We start from the raw sequence: 10,982 nt of genomic DNA on the forward strand, positions 1-10,982 counted from the left end.
TGCTTCCTGTTTCTGTTTCTGCTGGAGCCACGTGCGCAGTCGGGCAGTAGAAGAGCGAGGTAGCCCGCGAGCAACAGCCCGGCAGAGGGAAACATCACGTGGTGACACATCTCTACAACTGACGTCACCGTCCCCATCTCCAAGCAACCCCTCCATCAGCACTCACGTCACCGTGCGCTCGAGCCGCGCGGTTGCCCGGCAACCCGTGCCTTGCGCTCGGGCCCGGCCTTGCCTTGCACCCAGCTCGGAGCTCTGACGCGGGTGTGACGTTAATAAGGTGGGTATCAATTTGTTATGGTGGCGGAGGGAGGGAGGAGGAGAAGTAGGAGGAGGAGTTCCCCCCCTGTGAGTGCCGAAGCCCTCTGCTCTGCATTCCGGCGGAGCGCGCAGTTACACACCGGCCACAGCCGAGCCCCGGGCCGAAAGACTTTTTGTATAAACTCAAATTGAAGACGGGAAGAAAAAGTTGCTCCGTGGGTTTTCCCTACAGTTTTTCCTCTCTATTGTTGTTTCTTCGCTCTGGTTGTGGGATGGTCTATGTTTCTTCTGAGAGCCTTCTGAACTGTGAGAAAGTGGTTTGTGCCTACTTATTAAGGTAAGACGAGACTCCTCTCTCCATTGGACTCACTTACCTCATACTTACCCTTTTCTATACATTTTCATTTTAATCTATGCCATTTTCTTACACAACCCAAAGCTACTTTCGTTTTTAGTCAAGCCGATTTCTCATCTCTTTTACTTTCTATTTAACAGTAAAAAATGTTTAAAGTATTAACATAAAAAATATATATATACTCTATCAGTTGTTATGCCTTATTAGGAACTGGAACATTTGTAGGCCTACATTTAAAATACTTTTCTTTTGACCATATCACATTTTGATAGCACCTCACTCACTCCAGGCTAAGCTCATACTTTCTCCCTCTGAACTCGTGCGCCATAGATATAGGCCTATATGTATATCATTCTCATATATACTGTACATACACTTATTTTACGTTGATTAGGACAAAAACACCTGCCTAATGTAAAATGTATGTTAATATGCAGTAAAATGAAAGCAATGAAATATACAGATGTCTTTGTCTCTGCAGGTTCTAACCTTAAACTATCGCAACGCTGTATCTCCAGACTGTTAATGCACCATGGTGATCATGGCAGAGAACAGCCCTGTTCAGTCCAGCCCTGCCCAGGGAAGGCCTCTGCAGGTCGGCTTTTACGAGATCATCCGCACTCTGGGGAAGGGAAACTTTGCAGTGGTGAAACTGGCCAGACATAAAGTCACCAAAACACAGGTCAGCAGCTCTCCTCAAATTGTGTGACTATATTAGCAGATTTTTAAAGATACACACAGAGGTAGACTTCTTTTCAAATTTAAATTTCTTCAATTTGCAATTTTTTGGTTTTTCAGGTGGCTATTAAGATCATTGACAAGACCAGACTGAACCCCTCCAACCTGGAGAAGATTTACAGAGAGGTGCAGATTATGAAGCTGCTAAACCACCCTCATATCATCAAACTCTACCAGGTGTGTATTATCTCTCCTCTCTCTGCAGTGTTGTTTCATGCATGTGTTTGCATGTGTGCAGAATGGTGTGTGCGGGCAGCCGAAGTGTGTTAATCAACCTGTCTTATAGCCTCAACTGTGAAGCCTGGTTCTGTGACTGTTGCATGTGCAGGGAGCCAGTCTGAACGCAGGCATGAATCTAGGAGTAAAAAAATGCAATGGGGTAGAAAGCTTTGCAAAATGGGGACACCTGTATTTCTCTCACTCAGTAGCAATGTTGTTGAGCAGAGCATTGTGCCTCGCTACTGTTATTATGTGGAAGCAGTGGTGCCATTATGTGTGGCAAAAATAAAGGGCATTTGTTATCTAAGTGGTTTGTACCAGCTTGTGGTGAGCTGCTGACTCTCAGAGCACATTCAATCATAAGTACAGCACAACAGCATTAGTGCAATCCCTTTTGACCTCTCCCTTTGTTTCTGCATGTGTGTGTTAGAGAGAGAGAGAGAGAGAGAGAGAGAGAGAATAAGCATGGGTGCCAGTCTGTACTGGGAACAATGCAAAATGTTTTCCGTTAGTGTAGAAGTGATTGCAGAGGTTTGTCAGACAACAGTCAGGAGACTGCTGGTTAAAGGTGCGTCCACAGGTCTAAATGTTAATACCAATTAGCATTTCTTAACGCCAAGTGCTACAGCATGTGTCTGCACATCATGTGAAGACATTGCACAAAGCTGCTAATAGACTTAGTGAAAAGGATCCACTTTTTTCTTCACAGCTGGCCTTGTGAGTGCTGTGGCACATGTCTGGCAAGAAAAACACACACCCACGCAAACAAACAAACACATACTGTGAAATCATCCTTCAATCAAAATAAGAGAATGACATTTTCCTTGGAAACTGCAACAGTATATCCCATGATGTAGAGCCAAAACATTTAGTCGATTAAATTATTATTACTATAGACAGTACAATTAATGAATAATTTAACTAATTTTTTCATGTAAAAACACCAAACAAATTCCCTTCAGCTTCTAAGTTGTGAAAGTTTGCCGTTTTTCTTTGTCTTATGGGATGGTGAACTAAATATCATTGTTTATAGGAAATAGTAATTTAAAGACATCACCCTGGGCTTAATGTAATTATGATAGACACACATACATACACTTTTTTGACATTTTATAGACCAAATGATTAATTGACAAAAAAAATGAATATGTATGGATATTGATAATGCATATTACTGTTATTTCTAATGGGGTTTACAACCTTGTTTGTACAAACAACTGCAGGAATTTAGTGATAATAATAACAATAATGTTAAATAATAACAAATGTTTATCCCACTTAGTCAAATGTCAAACATGTGTGTTTAAGTAGAATTAGGTTCTTGCATTGTGATAGCTTTTGGTTTCGTCTTGTTCAATTAGACATTAACTGTCTAACAATATAGATATATATAATATAGATAAAGATATAATGATAACGAGAAATTGGATAAGACTGGCTTATTATCACCCAGCTCCTGATAAAGGTGCTATCACAGCTCTAAACTCTAACATAGATGACCTCTGTCTACATCCTGCATGTGATGCATCCTTTCTTCCTGTGCCCTTGGGTGGTCTGAGGTGATGCTAGTCAGATGGTTGGTACACGGTGATGGTCTGAGACCTCTGGCCTAATAAATCAGCTGCTGCTTTCATTCTCTCACCGGTCTCATGAGAGTAAAATTTTATTTTTCCTCTCTAGTCAAGGATCATTGAAGCCTCTGCCTTTCTCTTTATTCTGTATCAATCACACACTCCTCTTATCCTCTTAAACCTCACACTTACACCGGTGGGGCTGTCAGTATAAACTGTGCTGATGTCAAACACACATAAATGCATTTAAAATTTTAGTGGAGATCCCAAAATTCCCAACGATATCAAATATATCAGGCTGAATTATGAGAAATGTGTATAAAATGCTGCACAATATATCTACAATATTTCCGTGTGATTGAGAGGTGCAGCTATAAAAACATGGAGTCTTGGATTTGAATATTTCACTCAGTGTACATTTCATGCAGCTTCTACAACCTTAAAGCTAGTTCATGGCAAATAAAATGGAAAAATATGGATGTTAAGGGGTTAATCTTCCTTCTGGGTTGGTTTGAGGGTCCTTGTTGTGCCGTGCTTGTTCTTCAGAGCTGTGACGTCAACTGCACCTCAAGGTGACAGAGCCCCAGAGAGCTGCCCTATCTCACAGATAAAGACTACTCTCCGCTTGGAAGTGTCTGTGTATTGAATCATTCTTCTCATGGTTTTCTAAAGGGACTGGTGGCTGAAAAGATTTAAGCTCCACCGTTCAGTGGAATTTAGTGACATTTAATCAAAGTTGGCCAGCAGCATTTCTAAGACATGGCTTTGTCCTCTGAAGAAAATTGCTTTGTTGTGCAACCTTTCTGCTAAACTGCCCCATCCCCGAGGGCTCTCCTGGGAAATGGAAGCTTTCTATGAGCTCCAGGAAAGGATTGGGAATGTGCGTCTTTCCGGCCTACATAGTGCAATGATTGCACTTATGGTGTTTTTGATACACTAGATGAGACACATGTGAACAGCCTGTGTGAATCTGTCTCTGTTTACTAGAAATTAAGAGATAGGGGGAGCTTGAAATTCAACACTAGTATCCGTTGCGAACTAGTGTCCGCCTCAGGAAGAACATTTGACAGTAATTTGTCTGTGTTTGAATGATATGCATTTCCCTTCTGGGTTTGTGGTATAAATGGGTTTTAAAACATGATCTAATTGCAGCTGAGTTATGCTACAGGGCATTCCAAGCAAAGCCAGGGTGTTTTGAAGTAGATGGAGAAGAATCAGATAGGGATTTTTGTGGTTAGAAAATGTCTCAAGCCAAGAGATGTCTGGAGTGGGCTGAATTGAAGGACTTGGAATGGGTTTTCTGTTCTTCGTCATTATCAGCTGCCAATGACCCATTTGGTTTATTTTTCTTCTTCTTTTTTTTGTCTTAGGTCATGGAAACCAAAGACATGCTGTACATTGTGACAGAGTATGCAAAGAACGGAGAAATGTTTGGTGAGTTGAGCTTTACGGTGTTTTACTTTGAAAAAGGAGGCTAAATCTGTTGATCATGATACATCACAACATTTCTGTCTCAAATATGGTCTGAACTAAAATATCCACTCTCCCCCCAGACCACCTGACCTCAAATGGCCGTATGAGTGAAGATGAGGCACGAAAGAAGTTTTGGCAGATTCTTACAGCCGTGGACTACTGCCACCGACACCACATCGTTCACCGTGACCTAAAAACCGAGAATCTGTTGCTGGATGCCAGTATGAACATCAAACTGGCTGGTAGGTCTGCCATATACTGTTTACTGATACCATGGTAACTGGTTTGCTGGCAGGAAGTGTACAATGTGAGAAAGTGTTATAGGTTTTTATTAGAAATCAATGGTTTGAATCTGAGACTGATCTCTTTGTACCTCCCTGCTGTTTTTAAATTCTGTTCATTTTCGCCTGGAGAAAGTTTTACAGCTTTCCTAAACCATTCTCAATCAAATGATTGTACCGTAGTTGAAAGACTAGTCTTTTGTGTGAGAGAAACTTGAAACTTGAGTTAATCTGGTCTAAGAATGTCTCTGAACATCATGAATATGAAATACATGAGACATCTGCCTTCCAGCGCCGTGAGCTCCTCATGCTGGAATGTAGAGAAAACAAACAAGTTGGAATAACAAAACCGTTGTGTATCTCTTCCTGTGTCATACAGACTTTGGATTTGGAAACTTTTACAATGCAGGGGAGCCTCTGTCTACATGGTGTGGCAGCCCGCCTTATGCTGCCCCGGAAGTGTTTGAAGGGAAAGAGTATGAAGGGCCTCAGCTGGACATCTGGGTAAGCTTATGGAAGGGAAATATAGACCAAATTATTCAATCAAGCATTTGTTTTCTTCTTATGCTAATATTCTCCTTTTTGCTATTTTATTCACAGAGCCTTGGTGTGGTGCTTTATGTTCTTGTCTGCGGCTCTCTTCCATTTGATGGATCCAGCCTTCCTACACTCAGACAGAGAGTCACAGAGGGAAGATTCAGAATCCCTTTCTTTATGTCTCAAGGTATAATGGCAAAGAAATCATAAAATGACTGCTAATTACCAATTCTGTCCAAATCCAAGGTGCTCAGAATCCAAGACTCATTCCTCGTTTTTGTCCTCTGTAGACTGTGAAAACCTGATCCGTAAGATGCTGGTGGTGGACCCAGCCCGGAGGATCAGCATGGCCCAGATCAAGCAGCATCGCTGGATGCTGGCAGACCCAACAGCTGCCCACCAGACCCTTAGCCATTCCCTAACAGAGTACAACTCCAACCTGGGGGACTACAGCGAACCAGTGCTGGGCATCATGAACACACTGGGAATCGACCGCCAGAAGACTATCGAGGTGACTGAACACAAAACAGTTTTGGTTTGGTGTTCATAAGACATATGTCCAAATACTCGCTCCAAAGAGATTATACTTAACAGGGGCAGCAAGACCGAAAACATAGTTATACCTGGCTTTCATTCAAAGAAGATAGAGGGAAAGAGCTAAAGGAAGCTGTAAAGAGAGGAAGAGATGCTAAACAAAGCGCCAACACCACTAATCTACTATCTGTCATTTTCTGCAGTCTCTGCAGAGCAGCAGCTACAATCACTTCTCTGCTATCTACTACCTGCTGCTGGAGAGAGTGAGAGAGCATCGCACCCAGCAGCTGAGCCGCCAGTGTGGGACCTGGAGCCAAAGACCCAGAAGCACCTCCGACTCCACTGGCCCAGAGGTGAGCACTCCAACTGGATGTATTGAGCTAAGCTAGTCCTGATTTTTTTATGCTTGAAGTCTAAAATGCTATTTGCTTTCTGTTTTGCTTCTAGGTGATCATGGAATCCACCAACAGTTTTAGAACTACAGCTTTTTCAATGCCAGCTAAAAAAACTCCTCCATTGTACCCTGAGATGGAGTATGACCAAGGTGGATTATTCCAGGTAAATGATTATACAACTTGACAACATTCAGCAGCTCAGAGGTTAAGATACTTCAACCTCCACCCTTGTCTATTGATAGACCAAAGGCAACTCTGCATCTCTACCATTAATCAGTGGCTAACAGTCCATCTCTTTCTGTTCTAGCGTGTTGTGTTTCCAGTGGAAGCCAGCCTTAACAGACTGCTCTGGAACCGCTCCATTTCACCCACCAGCCTGCTGGAGACGAGCATCAGCGAAGAGGTACGACCCAGAGACCTGGAGGTAGAGGAGGCAACACAAACTCTGGGGCCTCTGTTCCCTCACACCACCACGTCCCGCAGACACACTCTGGCGGAGGTGTCGGCCCGTTTCCACCAGTGCAACCCTCCATGTTAGTATGTTATATAAGTGTACAGCAATAGGATAAGTCAATCCACATATCACATATACAGAGTCTAATTTCTTACCTGTTTTGTTTCTGTAGGTATTGTGGTCAGTCCCTCAGATGGTGCCTCCTCTGACAGCTGTCTGAAGTCCTCATCCAGTCCAGCCCCCACCCTGCAGGCTGCTATAGGTGAGATGTCAACACTTCTGGCCTCTGAAAGTGGAACTCTGCTGCCTGCTGGAACTCCCCAGACCTTCTCCTCCCACCTCCTGCCCCAGGCTCAGGGCAGCCTGCCTTCTGCTAGCTTCCAGGAGGGTCGCAGAGCCTCTGACACCTCCCTCACACAAGGTACGGGAGCACAATCATTCAGGTGTCATTTATCCAGTCTAAATTTTTTTAAATGATGCGTCACACTAGCAGATCAAAGGAGTATTGTGTAACACTTTCACATGCCTTTCCACAGGCCTCAAAGCTTTCCGCCAGCAGCTGAGGAAAAACACACGGACTAAAGGGCTTCTGGGATTAAATAAGATCAAGGGTCTGACGAGGCAGGTTGTTGTTCCACCCTCTTGTAACCGCGGCAGCCGAGGGTCATTGAGTCCAGCTCTTTCTGAGCACCGCAGCATGCTGGAGGAGGTGCTGCACCAGCAAAGGTGAGACACATGAAAATGATTACACGAAGCACAATGTTGTCTTGATTTTGTCTGAGGGGGTGGCACACGGTCTCATACTGTACTTTGAAAACCCCTCATGTAAATAGAGAGTCTGATCTTCTGTCTGTTTTCCAGAATGCTACAGATTCAGCACCAACCCCAGCCTCAGGTCCAAGCCGCTCAGACAGGACCTGCCCAGAATCCCCTGCTCTTTCTGGCCCAGCCGCAGTCACCCTCTCCTCCGCCTACTACAGTGTTTGCTTCCTCTTCCATGTTTGACACCCCCGCCCCCTCCACCTTGCCTCTTCAGCAAGCTTCAGTTGGTCTACAGCACGGTCCCTGGAAACAAACTATCGAGACTTCCTCCTCTGGCTGTTCCTCATCCTTCTCATCCTGCAACTCTTCGTCTCTGTCCCCTGTGGCCTCCGCTGCTTACCTTCTCGAGGCTCGTCTGCACATTAGCCCACAAACACACCCTCACCCCTACATCGGCTTCCAACAGCAGCCTCAGTTTGCGAAATAATGGCACCCTCCCCATCATATCCCAACCAGCGGTGTGGAGCATGGGCTTGGCCTTCAGCACAGACCCTGACATACAGGAGTTGAGTCTGGCTGCACAGCAGTAAAACATCAGCTATCAAGACAAGCGATTGTTCTCTTTGTGTTGGAAAAAAAATCTTCACTTGATTTTGAGCTGAGAAGAAAAGACAGCAGCAGTGAGGAGAAAGAACAACAAACAAATGCAAGTGACAAATGTACACTTTATTTAACAACATGGGGTACACATGTGAGAATGTGTCCACACACGTTTATACTTTTGATTTCATATAAGCTAAAGACTAAGCAATAACCAAACTCTGGACAAGGCGATAAACTCGTATCAGACAGCCAGAGAAGCAATAATAGACTGAAAGACTTTCATTCAGCTCCCTGATGGACTCACTTTCAATGAAATGAGAGCTGACGCAAGCCGATACAATTATGTCTCAGATGTTTTAATGGTGTCGAAATTATCTAATACAGGAAGGCTCCCTCTTCCTCATTCTTTTTTTAAAAACTTTTTGTGTAATTTCCTGTTCTCAATGTTTTTCACTTGACTTCCCTTGAAGACCAAATTTCTTTCTTTTTTTCATTTTTCCTACTTTGTTTGCCTTTCTAAAGAAAAAATCTCTCTGTAGCAGTGCAATGAACATGCAGTATAGTGCCCTAAGCTTTACTGAAGGAGTTGATTTGTATTGAAACTGTGATTATAATTTTTTTTGGCAAGATTATTATAGCTACGCAAATGCTGCTTTTACCTCGATGCGCAAAAAAGACTGCTACATCCCCATCAGACAAAACTGAAGGAAGGTGGTGTCTCGCTGATTGAGTAAAGCACAACAGGTACATCGGTCAGCTTGGTAGCTCTTTGCATATGTGGATACATCGATCCATATTCCCTTTGTTTTATAAGCACCTTTTTGTTAGATGCTTTTACTACCTCCACAGGAACACAAATTTGGAAACCTGTAAAAATGAGTATGTGGCTACATAGGATGGTCAAACTGTACATTTGCCTGAGGTTTTTGTGTTATTACCTTACATTTTTTTGCTGTGCTAGCTGACTAGAACAGGTACTAGTTATGTAACATAATATGATACTGTAGACGAAAAGAGGAAAGACTCAAGGAATTTCAAAGTGCTGTACCTTCACACAGCATGCTTGTAGTTCTTTAACTGAAAGGAAGAATTTGGGTTTACCAAAGAGCGAACAGCACAAGAGATGGGTGATCTATCACAGATACACTACTGACTTTTCACTTTGAATGCTGTCTCAAAATGTAGCATGGTGGTTAGTAGGAATATTTCACATGATCTCCTTAGCTTTTTGCTGTGAGAAAACTCTGGCTGTCACCAAAATTATGCTACACGTGTTGTTAATATCTCTAGCTTTTACTGTCATGACCATGGTGGTATTCATTTTGTACTTTTCTAGAAAAGAAAAAGAAAACAAGAAAAGAAAAAATCTGAACCTAGCAATACCATGTGCTGGAAGTTAATCTTTCTTCAGTTGTCCATAAGTGGCAAATAAGTAGAACTGATCTGCAACAAGCTGATTTATTTGTGCCGTGAAGTTCAGATGACGTATTTGAAATCTGCAAGAGATGTGTAATGTAAGCTTAGTTAGTCCTCTCATATCTGTGAAACAACTTGTAGAAGAGCAGTGTTTTTCCAAACCCAGTTGTGCGTTGGAAACATGTAGTGTTGATATTTCTATTACTGTAAGCAATTTGTGGTAGATTGCACTGACTACCAACACTTGTGCCTTTGAACAAACCCGCGATCAGAGTTCTCCATCTCTGATCGCTATAACGAAGAAAGAAATATGGATGGCTCCATTACTGGCCCTTTTAATATCTTCTCTGACATCTCTTTTCTGAATCTGGACTTTGAACTCGCTTTGTCAGCAGACAAAGAATTGCACTTTATTCAGATTTTTCTTTGTTTCTCATGATGAAAAAACGTCACAAAACGATTGAAACACTAAGACTCGATGCAAATCTATAGGATTACCCATTTTTTATAAACTTTGTAAGAATAAGAAGTATTTCAATTTCATTTTCTTTTTCTGTGTGTGCGTGTGTGTGTGCGTGTGTGTGTGTGTGTGTGGGAGGAAGAGAAAGAGAGAAGGAGAGAGAATGTTAGTTCATGAAAGAAAAAGGTTTATTTATGTGGCTATTTATTGAAATAAACTTCAATGCCTAAACTGTCTGTTGTTTGAATTTTTTTTAATCATAAGTTGGATATATTTACAACTCTTTTAGAACTTTTCACATGTATATTTATATATGTGTATTTAGAGTTTAAATCTTTGAATTTATATCCTCCAAATAGTATATATTCTGAGTAGTATTTGTCTTATTTTAATTATTATTTTTTATTGCACTCTCATCTAGCCTTAAGCAAATCTGCATTTCACTGCACGTACTCAATGAGCATCGAACCTTTGAATCTTTGAATCTGATGATCCATCTAAAAAATGTGAGTTCAGTCTTCAGTACATCTATAACAGTGATGCTGTATCTAAAATAATTACCTGTCAATATTACTGGTAATCATTAGTAACAATAACTACTAGTAATAAGTTTGTTGCAACCAGACTGGGTGCAACACACACTTCGTTATGTATTCCAAAATACTGTTTTATTTATCATATAATCATTTGATAGCAGCTTGATAACCAGATTTTATAATGAAGATACAAAAATTAAAACTACGGATGATACAGGAGCAGACAACCCACTTTTAACTACGTCGCATCCTCTTCAACTAACTGATGACAAAGCACACTGATGATGCACTGGCTCCCTATGATGATGCTGGGATGCAGAGTGATGAATCATTGGACCCTGTGGACCCTCCTGCCTGACGTTTCTTCATAAAACGGACAGGTGTCTGACA

The 10,982-nt window shown here is 42.0% G+C and overlaps 1 protein-coding gene across 1 annotated transcript; it reads left to right on the forward strand.

Annotated features, from left to right (window-relative positions):
• The first annotated feature begins 309 nt into the window (after positions 1-309).
• sik1 (salt-inducible kinase 1) lies at positions 310-10,287 on the forward strand. The gene is given in 15 exon segments (XM_039818459.1): positions 310-595; positions 1,095-1,295; positions 1,412-1,528; positions 4,512-4,575; positions 4,695-4,856; positions 5,275-5,399; positions 5,496-5,619; positions 5,723-5,943; positions 6,170-6,319; positions 6,414-6,524; positions 6,669-6,894; positions 6,988-7,236; positions 7,352-7,541; positions 7,677-8,057; positions 8,059-10,287. Coding segments are annotated over 14 exon segments (2,379 nt in total). The 5' UTR covers positions 310-595; positions 1,095-1,145; the 3' UTR covers positions 8,168-10,287.
• The last annotated feature ends 695 nt before the right edge of the window (positions 10,288-10,982 follow it).

The sequence above is a fragment of the Perca fluviatilis genome, chromosome 12 (assembly GCF_010015445.1).
Source record: "Perca fluviatilis chromosome 12, GENO_Pfluv_1.0, whole genome shotgun sequence".
Lineage (NCBI taxonomy): Eukaryota > Metazoa > Chordata > Actinopteri > Perciformes > Percidae > Perca > Perca fluviatilis.